This window comes from Nerophis ophidion, linkage group LG13 (assembly GCF_033978795.1).
Source record: "Nerophis ophidion isolate RoL-2023_Sa linkage group LG13, RoL_Noph_v1.0, whole genome shotgun sequence".
Taxonomy (NCBI): Eukaryota; Metazoa; Chordata; class Actinopteri; order Syngnathiformes; family Syngnathidae; genus Nerophis; species Nerophis ophidion.
In genome coordinates, this window is record NC_084623.1 from 15639645 (window position 1) to 15656529 (window position 16885).

Sequence of the window (16885 nt, forward strand, 5' to 3'; positions counted from 1 at the left end):
ATAGCCTCCAGCAGCAAGAGCTATTCCAACCGAGAAAGCGACAATTTCACCATTAATTTGAGCGAGGATCAAATATTTGTGGATGAGGAAAGTTGGAGTGAAGCACAAAAAAAAAGAAAGAAAAGGCGATTGGCGCTGTCACGCCAAATTTCTTCCCCTCTACAAAAACCTTCCCCCCCCATTTACTTCCGGGGTCATAATTAATACAGACGTTTTGTTAACGCTATATTATAAAAATATAACGCTATATTATAAAAATATAACGCTATATTATAAAAATACAGATGTTTTGTTAACGCTATATTATAAAAAAAAAACAAAAAAACAATTTACAAACACAAGCTATGGGATGACGCATTTACTTCCGGAGTCACGTTTCCTCTTATGTCATCCCATAGCTTGTGTTTGTAAAATGTTTTTTGAATTTTTTTATAATATAGCGTTAACAAAACGTCTGTATTTTTATAATATAGCGTTATATTTCTATAATATAGCGTTAACAAAACGTCTGTATTAATCATGACCCCAGAAGTAAATGGGGGGGGGGAGGTTTTTGTAGGGAGAAGAAATTTGGCGTGACAGCTCCAGGCGGCGGCAGTGGGACCGTTTCAGATGTAATTAGACACATTTACTAGGATAATTCTGGAAGATGCCTTATCTGCTTATTGTTTTAATAGTGTTTTAGTGAGATTGTAAAGTCATACCTAAATGTCGGATGGCTGCGGTGAACGCCAGTGTCTCTGAGAGAAGCCGAGGAGCCAAGATCACAGCTGCCTTTTTGAGCTGCAGGAGGAGGTCCCATAATCCACTGAAGTCTCCGGTAAGAGCCGACTTAATATCACAATGTTCCCTTCCAAAAATTTGCCGGTTGACGTAGAGAAACATGTTCGTTTGACCGCTTTGGTTAAAGCTTCACAACAATCAAAGAAAGGCAGCTGCAATCCACCGCTTTCCACCAACAGCATTATTCTTTATAGTCTCCATTTTTAATTGAACAAATTGCAAAAGATTCAGCAACACCGATGTCCAAATTACTGTGTAATTATGCGATGAAAAGAGAAGACTTTTAGCATTGTGTGGTGCTGGGCTGATATGTCCGCTACAACCCGAGACGTCAAACGCATCATTCCGCGACATTTTCCACAGGAAACTCCGTGGGAAATTTAAAATTGCAATTTAGTAAACTAAAAAGGTCGTATTGGCATGTGTTGCAATGTTAATATTTCATCATTGATATATAAACTATCAGACTGCGTGGTCGGTAGTTGTGGGTTTCAGTAGGCCTTTAACTTCATAGTTTACATTGTTTGTGGCCTTAACAAAAACATCCATCCATCCATTTCCTACCACTTGTCACTTTTGGGGTCGCGGGGGGTCGCTGGAGCCTATCTCAGCCACATTCGGGCGGTAAGCGGGGTACACCCTGGACAAGTCGCCACCTCATCGCAGTTTAACATAAACAATCAGTCATAATATTTTAATGTACAAATTAGAACAGTGAGGGTTGGTCTTAAATCAGGAGCTACTAGTGTTGCCTTGATACCAATATTTTGGTACTTGTACCAAAATTATTTTGATACTTTTTGGTACTTTTCTAAATAATACATAATGTTGGATATAGAGAACATAAAAACCCTTTCTTTATTGAATCAAAGATAGTGAAATTCCACGACATAGTGGATTTGCAAACAGCTAAGATTATACACAAAGCAAACTATAACCTGCTTCCCAAGAATATACAACAATTCTTCTCAACAAAAGAAGAGAAATATAATCTTAGAGAAAAATGTAATTTAAAACATTTGTATGCACGTACAACACTTAAGACCTTTAGTATATCAGTATGTGGAATTAAATTATGGAATGGATTAAGTAAAGCAATCAAACAATGCACTAATAAGATCCACTTCAAGAAACTCTTCTAACTGGAAGTGTTTACAAAGTACAAAAAAAAAAGAACTATAATAAACATTCTGATTTTACTCACCCATTCATTCTCAAAATAATCTTACTTATCTCATCGTATGGAATAAAACTTACTTCACCAATTATTTATTTGTTTATTTATTTTTATCGTGATTACTTATTACTTAAGGAGTATACATTGTGAATACATTGAGAACAGGAAGTGAACAAAAGTTTTTGCAACTGTTATGTAAAGAAAATGGGTAGGATTAAATAAGCTCTGCTTCTTCCTATGTCTTTTCGAACATGTTGAAAAGAGAAACTGGAAATTGTGATGTATCATGTTGTATGCTTGCATGTTCGAAATAAACAAACTCAACTCAAAATAAAGGGGACCAGGGAAAAATGGCATTATTGGCTTTATTTTAACAAAAATACTTACGGTACATTAAACATATATTTCTTATTGCAAGTTTGCCCTTAAATAAAATAGTGAACATACTAGATCAGTGGTTCTCAACCTTTTTTCAGTGATGTACCCCCTGTGAACATATTTTTAATTCAAGTACCCACTAATCAGAGCAAAGCATTTTTGGTTGAAAAAAAAGATAAAGAAGTAAAATACAGCACTATGTCATCAGTTTCTGATTTAATAAATTGTACAACAGTGAAAAATATTGCTCATTTTTAGTGGTCTTTCTTGAATTATTTGGAAAAAATATGTAAAAATTATTAAAAACTTGTTGAAAAATAAACAAGTGATTCAATTATAAATAAAGATTTCTACACATAGAAGTAATCATCAACTTAAAGTGCCCTCTTTGGGGATTTTAATAGAGATCCATCTGGATTCATGAACTTAATTCTAAATGTTTCTTCACAAAAAAGAAATCTTTAACATCAGTAATTATGGAACATGTCCACAACAAATCTAGCTATTAACACTAAATATTGCATTGTTGTATTGCTGTTCACAGTTTATGAACTTACATTCATATTTTTTTGAAGTATTATTCAATGAATATATTTATAAAGGATTTTTGATTTGTTGCTATGTTTAGAATATTTAAATAAAATCTCACGTACCCCTTGGCATACCTTCAAGTACCCCCAGGGGTATGCGTACCCCCATTTGAGAACCACTGGTTTAGAGCGATTCCTGTTGGCTCCATTGCTAACTGACTTTTGCTAACATTTCTGTACGAGTTAGATATAAAAAAAGTGAAAAACGTGTGTTCCTGTCTTGTATAAGGATGGAGAGTATTAGGCAACATTCCCTTTAAGTGCAGTTCCCCTTTAATGCATCAGGCCAGGGTCAGTATAGTTGCTGCTAGTGCAAACCCCGTTTCCATATTAGTTGGGAAATTGTTTTAGATGTAAATATAAACGGAATACAATGATTTGCAAATCATTTTCAACCCATATTCAGTTGAATGAACTACAAAGACAACATATTTGATGTTCAAACTGATAGACATGTTTTATTTTGCAAATAATCATAAACTTTAGAATTTGATGCCAGCAACACTCGACAAAGAAATTGGGAAAGGTGGCAACAAATACTGATAAAGTTGAGGAATGCTCATCAAAAGGTGTGCAGGGTAATTGGGTACAGGTGGGTGCCATGATTGGGTATGAAAACAGCTTCCCTAAAAAATTCTCAATCTTTCACATGAAAGGGGCGAGGTACACCCCTTTGTCCACAACTGTGGGAGCAAATAGTCAAACAGATTAAGAACAACCTTTCTCAAAGTGCAATTGCAAGAAATGTAGGGATTTCAACATCTACGGTCCATAATATCATCAAAAGGTTCAGAGAATCTGAAGAAATCACTCCACGTAAGCGGCATGGCCGGAAACCAACATTGAATGACCGTGACCTTCGATCCCTTAGACGGGAAATTGTATCAAAAACCGACATTAATCTCACATGGGCTCAGGAACACTTCAGAAAACCACTGTCACTAAATACAGTTTGTTGCTACATTTGTGAGTGCAAGGTAAAGCTCTACTATGCAAAGCGAAAGCCATTTATCAACAACACCCAGAAACGCTCCCAGCTTCGCTGGGCCTACGCTCATCTAAGATGGACTGATGCAAAGTGGAAAAGTGTTCTGTGGTCTGAAAAGAACCATCCGGATTGTTCTAGGCGCAAAGAAGAAAAGCCAGCATGTGTGATGGTATGGGGGTTTATTAGTGCCCAACGCATGGGTAACTTTCACATCTGTGAAGGCACCATTAATGCTGAAAGGTACATACATGTTTTGGAGCAATATATGTTGCCGTCCAAGCAACGTTATTATGGACGCCCCTGCTTATTTCAGCAAGAAAATGCCAAGCTACTTGTTACAACAGTGTGGCTTTATAGTAAAAGAGTGCGGGTACTAAACTGGCCTACCTACAGTCCAGACATGTCTCCCATCGAAAATGCGTGGCGCATTATAAAGCGTACAATACGACAGCAGACACCCCGGACTGTTGAACGACTGAAGCTCTACGCAAAACAAGAATGTGAAATAATTCCACTTTCAAAGCTTCAACAATTAGTTTCCTCAGTTCCCAAACGTTTATTAAGTGTTGTTAAAAGAAAAGGTGATGTAACACAGTGGTGAACATGCCCTTCCCCAACTACTTTGGCACGTGTTGCAGCCATGAAATTCTAAGTTAATTATTATTCGCAAAAAAAAAATAAAGTTTATGAGTTTGAACATCAAATATCTTGTCTTTGTAGTGCATTCAACTGAATATGGGTTGAAAAGGAATTGGAAATCATTGTATTCCATTTATATTTACATCTAACACAATTTCCCAACTCATTTGGAAACGGGGTTTGTAGATAAAAAGAGTCAGGTGGTTAAAATTTTGATGTAAACAATAGGTGCAGAGACTTGGGGACCCCAGATCTTATATGCATGTGCTGCTTAATATCTTCCTCTCTCTGGATGTTCCTGCCTTGACCCTTCCCGTGACTAAAGAGCAATGTGGAAATGCAGAGCGATCGAATCCTTTGCTTAGTTGACTGATTGAAGGCGACAAGTGTAATCAGACTCTCTGCCAGTCGACTATCTGAAAATATGCGCCGAAAGGTCGGCCGTCTGATAGAAAAACCAGGCGGGCATGCCGCAGTCGGGCCCCCGAGTTTACTTGTGGAAACCGCAACAGAACTCCGGCATCAACAACCTCCACGTTCTTCTGTTCCTCCGCCAGCTTCTCGTCTGTTTATCCGTCATGCCCGGCGGCGGCTGTGTATATTATCAAGTACATCACTCCTGTATAGAATCTGTCGTGTGTTCTGATTGACTCAACCAGTCAAACAAGTACAATAGAGCCCGCTTACATTGCCGGGCGGCATGGCTCAGATGGTAGCACAGCTGGCCAGTATCTTGAAGGATTCATAGTTCGAATCAACTATCCCTCTAGTAAGAAACCAAAACAACAACGGCAAGCTGAATGGTCTTGTATGCGCTGCTCCTCCACACACACACATGCAGAAGTCCCTTTGGTGTTCTCACAAACGATCTGAAATCAAAAAAAGGCCTTAATGTTAAAAACCACATTGCTACAATGATGAAGATTTATAAAGTAAAATCCACTTACAGGCCTACTGAAACCCACTACTACCGACCACGCAGTCTGATAGTTTATATATCAATGATGAAATATTAACATTGCAACACATGCCAATACGGCCCTTTTAGTTTGCTAAATTGCAATTTTAAATTTTGCGCGAAGTATCCTGTTGAAAACGTCAGTATGATGACGCGTGCGCGTGACGTCACGGATTGTAGCGGGCATTTTCTTCCAGCCCGATCCCAGCTACAAGTAGTCTGCTTTAATCGCATAATTACACAGTATTCTGGACATCTGTGTTGCTGAATCTTTTGCAATTTGTTCAATTAATATTGGAGACGTCAAAGAAGAACGATGTAGGTGGGAAGCGGTGTATTGCAGCTGCCTTTAGCAACACAAACACAGCAGGTGTTTCCTTGTTTACATTCCCGAAGGTGAAGCTTTACTATGGAACAGAGCGGTCAAGCGAACATGGTTCCCGACCACATGTCAACCAGCAGGTTTCGGTGATAAAATTGTGGAAATAAGTCGGCTCTTACCGTAGACATGAGCGGAGCTTGCGTCGTTCTTCCTGCAGCTGTCAAAGAGGCAGCTGCATGGCTTCCCTTAGAAACACTGGCGGTCACCACACCCGTGGCCACACCCCTCCGACTTTCAGGTACGACAGTATAATCTCGCTACAACACTAGTAACACAATAGGCAGATAAGGGATTTTCCAGAATTATCCAAGTAAATGTGTCTAATAACATATGAATCGCTCCCACTGACCTGTCTATTTTTTTTTTCTAGTCCTTCACTCTTACTATCCTCATGCACAAATCTTTCATCCTCGCTCAAATTAATGGGGAAATCGTCACTTTCTCGGTCTGAATCGCTCTCGCTGCTGGTGGCCATGATTGTAGACAATGTGAGGATGTGAGGAACTCTACAACCAGTGACGTCACGCGCATATCGTCGGCTACTTCCGGTACAGGCAAGGCTTTTTTATTAGGGACCAAAAGTTGCGAACTTTAGCGTTGATGTTCAGTCCTTGGCCCTGCACTCTTCAGCATCTACATGCTGCCGCTAGGTGACATCATACGCAAATACGGTATTAGCTTTCACTGTTATGCTGATGACACCCAACTTTACATGCCCCTAAAGCTGACCAACACGCCGGATTGTAGTCAGCTGGAGGCGTGTCTTAATGAAATTAAACAATGGATGTCCGCTAACTTTTTGCAACTCAACGCCAAAAAAACGGAAATGCTGATTATCGGTCCTGCTAGACACCGACCTCTATTTAATGATACAACTCTAACATTTGACAACCAAACAATTAAATAAGGCGACACGGTAAAGAATCTGGGTGTTACCTTCGACCCAACTCTCTCCTTTGAGTCACACATTAAAAGCGTTACTAAAACGGCCTTCTTTCATCTCCGTAATATCGCTAAAATTCGCTCCATTCTGTCCACTAAAAACGCTGAGATCATTATCCATGCGTTTGTTACGTCTTGCCTCGACTACTGGAACGTATTATTTTCGGGTCTCCCCATTTCTATCATTAAAAGATTACAGTTGGTACAAAATGCGGCTGCTAGACTTTTGACAAGAACAAGAAAGTTTGATCATATTACGCCTGTACTGGCTCACCTGCACTGGCTTCCTGTGCACTTAAGATGTGACTTTAAGGTTTTACTACTTACGTATAAAATACTACACGGTCTAGCTCCATCTTATCTTGCCGATTGTATTGTACCATATGTCCCGGCAAGAAATCTGCGTTCAAAGGACTCCGGCTTATTAGTGATTCCCAAAGCCCAAAAAAAGTCTGCGGGCTATAGAGCGTTTTCATTTCGGGCTCCAGTACTCTGGAATGCCCTCCCGGTAACAGTTCGAGATGCCACCTCAGTAGAAGCATTTAAGTCTCACCTTAAAACTCATTTGTTTACTCTAGCCTTTAAATAGACTCCCTTTTTAGACCAGTTGATCTGCCGTTTCTTTTCTTTTTCTCCTATGTCCCACTCTCCCTTGTGGAGGGGGTCCGGTCCGATCCGGTGGCCATGTACTGCTCGCCTGTGTATCGGTTGGGGACATCTCTGCGCTGCTGATCCGCCTCCGCTTGGGATGGTTTCCTGCTGGCTCCGCTATGAACGGGACTCTCGCTGCTGTGTTGGATCCGCTTTGGACTGGACTCTTGCGACTGTGTTGGATCCATTATGGATTGAACTTTCACAGTATCATGTTAGACCCGCTCGACATCCATTGCTTTCCTCCTCTCAAAGGTTCTCATAGTCATCATTGTCACCGACGTCCCACTGGGTCATTATTGTCACCGATGTCCCACTGGGTGTGAGTTTTCCTTGCCCTTATGTGGGCCTACCGAGGATGTCGTAGTGGTTTGTGTTGTGGTTTGTGCAGCCCTTTGAGACACTAGTGATTTAGGGCTATATAAGTAAACATTGATTGATTGATTGATACTAAATCCTTTCAGCAAAAATATGGCAATATCGCTAAATGATCAAGTATGACACATAGAATGGACCTGCTATCCCCGTTTGAAAAAGAAAATCTCATTTCAGTATGCCTTTAACCTTCCATCCATCCATCCATTTTCTACCGCTTGTCCCTTACCATCTATAAATGACTGAAACAAGGAGGAGGCAGACAAGAGCCGTGTGTGTGAGTGTGAATGTTGTCTGTCTATCTGTGTTGACTCTGCGATGAGGTGGCTGACAAGAGCCCTGTGTGTGTGTGTGTGTGTGTGTGTGTGTGTGCGTGTGTGTGTGTGTGTGTGTGTGTGTGTGTGTGTGTGTGTGTGTGTGTGTTACGTCCTGGGAACGACGTCTAAGTGCATCCATAAGTGGAGGCTCCTCTATGGGGTCTTGGGGCACTAGGAGGTTAACCCCTTGACTACTGTTACTCCAGTGTGGTGGGCGTGGCCTGCGGACCTGCAGCAAAGCGGGGTGTTGCAGAAACGGCTTCGAGATTAGCGACAGGTAAGTAGATGACACTGCTGATAGTGTTTGTCTAATCAACCTGTCGCTCTGTTAAAGACAGCAGTCTGGAAGGAGAGGGGGAGTTTTTGACGGCAGCAAGAGTGAGAGCAGAGAAGGAAGAAACACTATTCGTGTGCTCACTGAGATTGACAGAGATTTGCTGAAAAGCACATGTCATGTTCGTCATTGATGGTCCAAGGGACCCAGAGGAGCAAGACCTCCAAACCCAGTCGGAAGACGGTAGATTTTAAGAACTACCACATCGGCTGCGATGGCAGAAGAAGGCTGCAGCAGAAAAGGGTCCCCAGTCGTCTTGGATTTCATGCCACTGGACCCTGACCCGATTCTGCCAATGTTCGTGTGGGGAATGTGTCTGTGAACCAGTCTCCCCACGTTAAACTAAGTCACGCACGGGTATCCCTCATAAAGGGATACACCCCAACCAGGAGGATCGTCCTACTCGTTCGAGTGACCGCCGATCATGATGGTGTGTGTGTGTGCTGATCCTTTATTGACTTGTATCCCACTAGTGCCTTCCCCTCCTCTGTGATATGAGTCCACTTTGGCATCTTATTCCAAAAAAGTCCGGTCTCATCACAATTAAACACATTCTGCGGTACAAAGCCTGGTTCGTGGTTTCTTTCAAACTTGAAAGTGTACCGACAATGTACTCCTCGCAAATAGTCGTCATATCGAGTTAGGCAAATGGACAAAAATTGTCAATAAAGACAGAAGGGGCACACATGCCGAATTGCTGAGAAGTGACGAGGAATGTACTGTATTGTGCAGAAAATGACGGCGGGATCCAAAATGAAAGAATAAAGCATTCGTACAAGCAGACACGGTTCGTACACGAAGGTATCTCTAACTCTATGCAATGGTTCGTAAATATAAATCTTTGCAAAAATAATCGGGTTTCCGATGTAAATATTTCCTGCCTAACATTGAAAAGTAACCATTAATTAATGACAAAAATCTCTTCTCGTTGACGCATGCGTTTTTGTTTGCAGGTGGACAGTGACACCATCTGGAATGAGGTCCATTCATCCAGCGCAGCTCGACTGGCGGTTGGTTCCGTGGTGGAGCTGGTCTTCAAAGTAGCGTCGGGAGAACTGAAGGTTCGTTCTTTACATATGAGACACTAACTTCACGTGACTTGTTCTTAGACCTTGAAGTTGCTCAAGGGTGTTAATGGTTTTTTCCAAGTACCACCTTGAAAAACACTTGGCTTTCCATGTACCATCTTAATGAGCAACATTAAAATACAGTAGCATAGTAGGCCCAAGTATTAATTAAAAACAGGGCACAGGTTTTAAGTATATTTAATATTTTTGGCCACCAAAATATTTTTGGCCACTTAAAAGTAACACTGTTATTGAATATAGGAAAACAAAACACTGTACTAAAATAATTAACTAAAATAAATCTCTATTTTGTTTCCATTTAAACCCCCATTATTTACTTTTTACTTTTTTTAAATTGATCTCACCTCTGTATACTGCTGCTGGAATTTTAATTTTCCTGAAGGAACTCTCCTGAAGGAATCAGTAAAGTACTATCTATCTATCTATCTATCTATCTATCTATCTATCTATCTATCTATCTATCTATCTATCTATCTATCTATCTATCTATCTATCTATCTATCTATCTATCTATCTATCTATCTATCTATCTATCTATCTATCTATCTATCTATCTATCTATCTATCCATCTATCTATCTAATTGTCTGTCTGTTTGTCCATCTAATTACCCAAGTACAATTATTTGCACATAAAAGTTCAATAAAAATTATGCTAAAAAAAAAAATAAATAAAGTTTTTACAGATTGTACATTTACAGATGATGCTACATATGTAAAAAAAAAAATACCCGCATGAGATGATGTGGACCAGTCGAGGAAAATGAGCAAAATACATTAATAACTTTGTGTAATTTGATTTTGATATATTTTTTTTTATCTTGATAGATTGAAAGTTAACACCAACGAGTTGACTGATGAACATTATCACTTAATTTATTAAGAAAGTATAAATAACGACAAATAATGGTAGAATACTATTAACCACAACATATAAGTGTAAAAAACAAAACAACCACATTATGATTTGTACATTTTCAGAATGTGCTTGTTCTATTTTTAAACAAAGAAAACAATCTGAAGTTGTCTTTATTTCTAATTTATCGTGCCGTAATTTTACCCATCCGGCCCATTTGGGAGTAGATTTCCCTCCGCGTGGCCCCCCGATATAAAATGAGTTTGACACCCCTGCCCTAAAAAGAGCCCGTGTATCACGGTAGTTATTCTTAAACTATAGCACACTATCGAGTGGTACACCACATAATCACGTAATTGAGTCGTTTTTTATTTTCTTAAATAAAGTGTAACTGTTCAAACTGTGTAATGTTGCAATGGCCCAACATAATCAATATACTTGCTAAAAAAAACTTTTGCCTTGTTTTTAATGAGTACTTGGGCCTAGTATGCTCCAGAGCTAAGTGTTTTCTGAGGTGGTTTTCAGACGCTAGTATAATTACATTAGGATAGCATGTGCAAATATGTATTATTTATGTATTATTGATGAAAAAAGTTTGAGAACCACTGTTCCAGAATATAATATTATGCTAATTTGTCATTTATTTTACATTAGTACCAAACAGTTTGCTTATCTTTACGGTTGATTTGTAGTTATGACAGATTGACGATGTGACGAACCCCAAGATGCAGAGAAGGAGGCAGGCATTGAGTAAGAAAACATGATTTAATTTAACACTAGAACAAAACCAAACAAAAGGGTGCAAATAAAAGGCGCGCACAAGGCGGAGAACAAACTTGGCTATGAACAAAAACACTTACTGTGACACGAAGGAAAGCAGAGTGAACAGAAGTAGACACAGCTACAACAATAAGTAATAATGGAATTGACAGGTAGTGGTGACATCGACATGACAATAATCCAGCACTGACTTGAGGACAAAGCAGGTTTAAATAAGAGTGGGCTGATTGACACCAGGTGTGGCCAGGTGAGGTGAGACAGTGCTAAAGGAGAAAAGCAGGAAATGACCAAAATAAAAGCGCTGACAGGAAACAAAGACATACACAGAGGAAAAACTAAAACAAAACCAAACTGTCAGGGACAAGCCTGACAAGTAATTGACGGTGGCTTTAAAGTATTTGAAGTAAAGTACACCTAATCCATCCATCACATCCATTTTATACCGCTTGTTCCCTTTGGGGTCGCGGGGGGCGCTGGTGCCTATCTCAGCTACAATTGGGCCGAAGGCGGTGTACACCCTGGACAAGTCGCCACCTCATCTCAGAGTACACCTAATAATATTGATAATATTTTGGTAACCTCAATTATCTACACAGTACTATTTACACCACGATATGCAGCCATGATCATAAACATGTTAGTGTTCTGCATATGTAAGATGAAAGCAAATTCATATTGCTTTGTAATACTGTTTGAGGATGCCTGGTAGGATCTTTGACCATGCATTTATAGATTTTTTCTTGATCATATAGTAACAATGCAGGTAACTTTGAAGCACGTTGTACCTCTTTTACTGTAAGTATAAACTCCAAAAACGGTGCCCACAAGCCAGCCTTCCTTTGTCTGTGCCAGTAGCTGCACTGTTTGAACCCAGCAGGGGGCCATGCAGCGAGGGCCCTTGCAGACGCTTACGGTCCAGACTAACAGGCCTGTTTTATTGGCCCGACACGGCAACCACCTGCACAGCAGACTTGGCACTTTGCATTAGCTTAGCACCCACATGCCGCAGAATAATGATTCTCCTTAGTAGTGCACCGTGCTAGATCGCCTAATACCCTGTTACTTCCACACATGTCCATAATTAGTGTAAAATAATAATAGTCCGGTCATCCACACTGAATTGTTAAAATAGTATTTTGGCTTAAAAAAGAAAAACAGCATCTGAGAAAAGGAGGAAACATCCCTCATGATTTATAGATCTGCACAAGTGTTAAAATTTACTATTTTTGACTTGGCTTAATCTGATTTTAACACAAGATTTTGCTTTTTTGTATGATTGTCGAGGCCTTGCACGGTAGCTCCCGCCATCAGTGTGTGAATGTGTGTGTGAATGGGCAAATGTGGAGTTGAGTACCTTGAAGGTAGAAATCCACTATACCAGTACAAGCCATCATGCAAGCAAAAATAGTCAACTTAAATGACACTGTCATGATCCGTGTTCAGTTTATTTATGTTTAGTTAGTTCTGGACTTCTTTAGTTCCTGTTTGTTTTGTCACCATGGTTACATGATTTGCACCTGCCTCTGTTTGGGACTTACCTGTATCTAATCATGAGACACTATTTAAGCCTGCCTTTTTTTGTCACTCGTCCTGGGTCCATTGTTTGTGGTAAGCAACAGTCCCATCTTTGTTCTTGTTCTCGACTCAGTGTTAAAGTGTTTGCCTTGGCTTCCCGTGTGCAGGGTTTCCCACACATTCATTTATTTGTGTGGGAAAGAATTACGGCCGCCACAAATGAAAAAAAATAAAAAAATAAAAAAAATAAATGTATATATATTTTTTTTCCCGGCTTTTAACTCGCTCGACCGCTCATAAAAGCAATGGGACTCTGTCTGTGAATGGAGCTTGTAGTTACATATTATATAAATATGTAAATATCATATAAATCCATCCATTCATCCATCTTCTTCCGCTTATCCGAGGTCGGGTCGCGGGGGCAGCAGCCTAAGCAGGGAAGCCCAGACTTCCCTCTCCCCAGCCACTTCGTCTAGCTCTTCCCGGGAGATCCCGAGGCGTTCCCAGGCCAGCCGGGAGACATAGTCTTCCCAACGTGTCCTGGGTCTTCCCCGTGGCCTCCTGCCGGTTGGACGTGCCCTAAACACCTCCCTCGGGAGGCGTTCGGATGGCATCCTGACCAGATGCCCGAACCACCTCATCTGGCTCCTCTCGATGTGAAGGAGCAGCGGCTTTACTTTGAGTCCCTCCCGGATGACAGAGCTTCTCACCCTATCTCTAAGGGAGAGCCCCTCCACCCAGGTGCTGGGGCCTATCTCAGTTTCATTCGGGCAAAAGGCGGGGTACACCCTGAACGAGAGGTAAACATAAGGAACACAAAATGATGATACAAGAGCACAGAGCTCCTGCAACCAGCAGCCACTATATCAATGCCATCTTGGGAAAAATTTTAAAAATGTAAACAAGGAAGTGAAGACATGGGACGATGCTGGGAGACAATTGATTAATTAGACAGTTGTGTTTGGGTATTGCCAGAACTAATTTGATTGTTGAAAAGGGTAATAATTAGCAAAATTGCGCGAAGGTATTGGTTGAATTTGCTTAAATTGATGTGATGGCAACTTTGCAAAAACCTGAGGGACTGCCTTGAACACCCTTCCACAAACGCTCATCGGAGATCCTCCATACTCAGTGGCCTAGTGGTTAGACCAGGAGTGTCAAACTCAAATATAAAGTGGGCCAAAATTTAAAACTGAACAAAGCTGCGGGCCAAGGTTGAACAAATGAACCTTTTAATAGGGACCCAAACTATTTTTTCATTGAATATTGAACAAGCAAGACCTATATAACTTTATGGTGACATGCAAAATCGAATTTCAAATAATAATAATAATAATTAAAAAATATCAATGGCATATCAAATAAAATTTAAATAAAAATGTAAGGCCTCTTTTCTATTTGCAGCCTTCTGAGGTAAATATCAAAATAAACTTTTTCCACAGGCTAATAACATATTTGAAAATAAAACAACAATACTGAATGAATCAAACATTGTAGCAAGAGAAAGTGCATGAATAAAACATTAATTATTGCTGAGTTTGCTACACTGACTTGCTTTAACACTGCAAAGCTTATATAACTTATTAGTGCAAAAACAACTTTCAAAAAACAAACGAAAAAACATCACAGAAATAAAATTTAAAGGAAAAATGTAATGCCTCTTTTCTATTTGCAGCCTTCTGAGGTAAATATCAGCATTAACTTTTTTCACAAGCTAATCAATTTGAAAATAAAACAACAATGAGGTGTTCGGGGTTGGAAAGGTGGCGGGGGTTTGGTGGTAGTGGTGGTGTATATTGTAGCGTCCCGGAAGAGTTAGTGCTGCAAGGGTTTTGGGGTATTTGTTCTGTTGTGTTCATGTTCTGTTACGGTGCAGTTGTTCTCCCGAAATGTGTTTGTCATTCTTGTTTGGTGTGGCGCATATTTGTAACAGTGTTAAGGTCAGCCACCCTCAGTGTGACCTGTATGGCTGTTGACCAAGTATGCCTTGCATTCTCTTGTGTGTGTGTGTACAAGCCGCATATACTATGTGACTTGGCCAGCACGCTGTATGTAAAGAGGAAAAGCGGACGTGACGACAGGTTGTGGAGAACGCTAAAGGCAGTGCCTTTAAGACACAACCCCAATATTGTTGTCCGGGTATAAATTCGGGAGAATAGTTGCCCCGGAGATTTTCGGGAGGAGCACTGAACATCGTGAAAATCACGACGGTTGGCAAGTACGAGTATAATAAATAAATGGGTTGTACTTGTATCGCGCTTTTCTACCTTCAAGGTACTCAAAGCGCTTTGACACTACTTCCACATTTACCCATTCACACACTGATGGAGGGAGCTGCCATGCAAGGCATTGGCAGCTCGGACGTGACGAGGTTGGTTCTAGGTGGGATTTGACCCAGTGACCCTCGGGTTGCGCACGGCCACTCTCCCACCGCGCCACGCCGTCCCCTATAGTATAAGAGTATAAGCGGGGAATGTGACGGGCCAGCTCTAATGTTAATTTGATATTGCCTCAAGGGCCAAATGAAATTACACGGCGCGCCGAATTTGGCCCGCGGGCCAGAGTTTGACACCCATGGGTTAGAGTGTCCGCCCTGGTATCGGTATGTTGTGAGTTCAAACCCCGGCCGAGTCATACCAAAGATTATAACAATGGGACCCATTACCTCCCTGCACTCAGCATCAAGGGTTGGAATTGGGGGTTAAATCACCAAAAATTATTCCCGGGTGTGGCCACCGCTGCTGCTCACTGCTCCCTCTCACCTCCCAGTGGGTGAACGAGGGGATGGGTCAAATGCAGAGGGCAAATTTCACCACACCTAGTGTGTGTGTGACAATCATTTAAATTTAACTTAACTTTAACATAGCCAAATTCCACCTGCACCAAGAACTGGGACCTCAACTGGAGGACATTAATCGTGTCTTCTCACACCTGCAGCTGTGCCTTTCCTCTCGTCCGGGCATTGTTCCGCTACATGTACAGCAACCAATGTCTCCACAGTCATCTCCCCACTGACCGCTAATCCACAGCAGCTGCCTAAACATCATTAGTCCATCTTGCCAGGCTTAACATCACCCTGGACATTTATCTAAAGTCCCCATGTAGCAGTGGGAGACCCCCCCCCCCAAAAAATGTGCCTGTTTGAAAAGTATTGTGTGTGTTTGCAATCATAATATGTGTGTGTGAGAGTCCCAGTTAATTGTGTAGATAACGGGTGTGTTCTCTCTGACAGAATGGTTTTGCGGTAGTGCGACCACCTGGGCACCATGCAGAGGAGAACACTCCGATGTAAGTACATCAAATACTGTATGGAACCAAGGCCATACCCCAAAACAAAACATGGTCTATTGAAATGAATAAGTGTGGAATAATTGTGCAAACTAATCACATTTTCGAGGTTTCACTGTATCTAGGTCAGAGGTGTCTACACCGCAAACCGTTTTTTTTTATTTTTACAGCCATTGGCACATTTTGAAAATGTATTAAGAAATCAAAACATCAACAACGACAAGTTGATCCTCCAACATGGCGCGTACACACCTGCTTGGTCCGCCCTGAAATCGGTTTGTCGTGAGTTCAAACCGAGTCATAAAAAGACTATAAAAATGGGACCCGTTACCTCCCTGCGTGGCACTCAGCATCAAGGGTTGGAATTGGGGGTTAAATCACCAAAATGATTCCCGAGCGTGGCCACCGCTGCTGCTCACTGCTCCCCTCACCTCCCAAGGGGTGAACAAGGGGATGGGTCAAATGCAGAGGACACATTTCACCCCGTCCTAGTATGTGTGTGACAATCATTGGTACTTTAACTTTAACATTAAATTAACACGCATAAATCCCATTGGTGCCCTCACAAATGATCTGAAATCACATAAGGCCTTAAATATAAAAAAAATAAAAATGCTATGGCAATGGGGGCAGTACAGTGGAACAGGGGTTAGTGCGTGTGCCTCACAATATCAAGGTCCGGGGTTCCATCCCCGGGCTTGTGGTCTTTCTTTGTGGAGTTTGCATGTTCTCCTAGTGACTCTGTGGGTTCCCTCCACTTCTTCCCACCTCCAAGGACATGCACCTGGGGATAGGTTGATTGGCAACACTAAATTGGCCCTAGTGTGTGAATGTGAGAGTGAATCT

General features: G+C 41.1%; 1 protein-coding gene across 3 annotated transcripts in view; it reads left to right on the forward strand.

Moving 5' to 3' along the window:
- Positions 1-16885, forward strand: part of hdac4 (histone deacetylase 4) — a 212245-nt gene that overhangs the window by 131592 nt on the left and 63768 nt on the right. For all 3 annotated transcript variants that reach the window (XM_061918453.1, XM_061918452.1, XM_061918451.1), the window contains 2 exons: positions 9468-9575; positions 15984-16039. In XM_061918453.1, coding sequence (XP_061774437.1) covers positions 9468-9575; positions 15984-16039 — 164 coding nt within the window. The remainder of the gene's footprint in view (positions 1-9467; positions 9576-15983; positions 16040-16885) is intronic.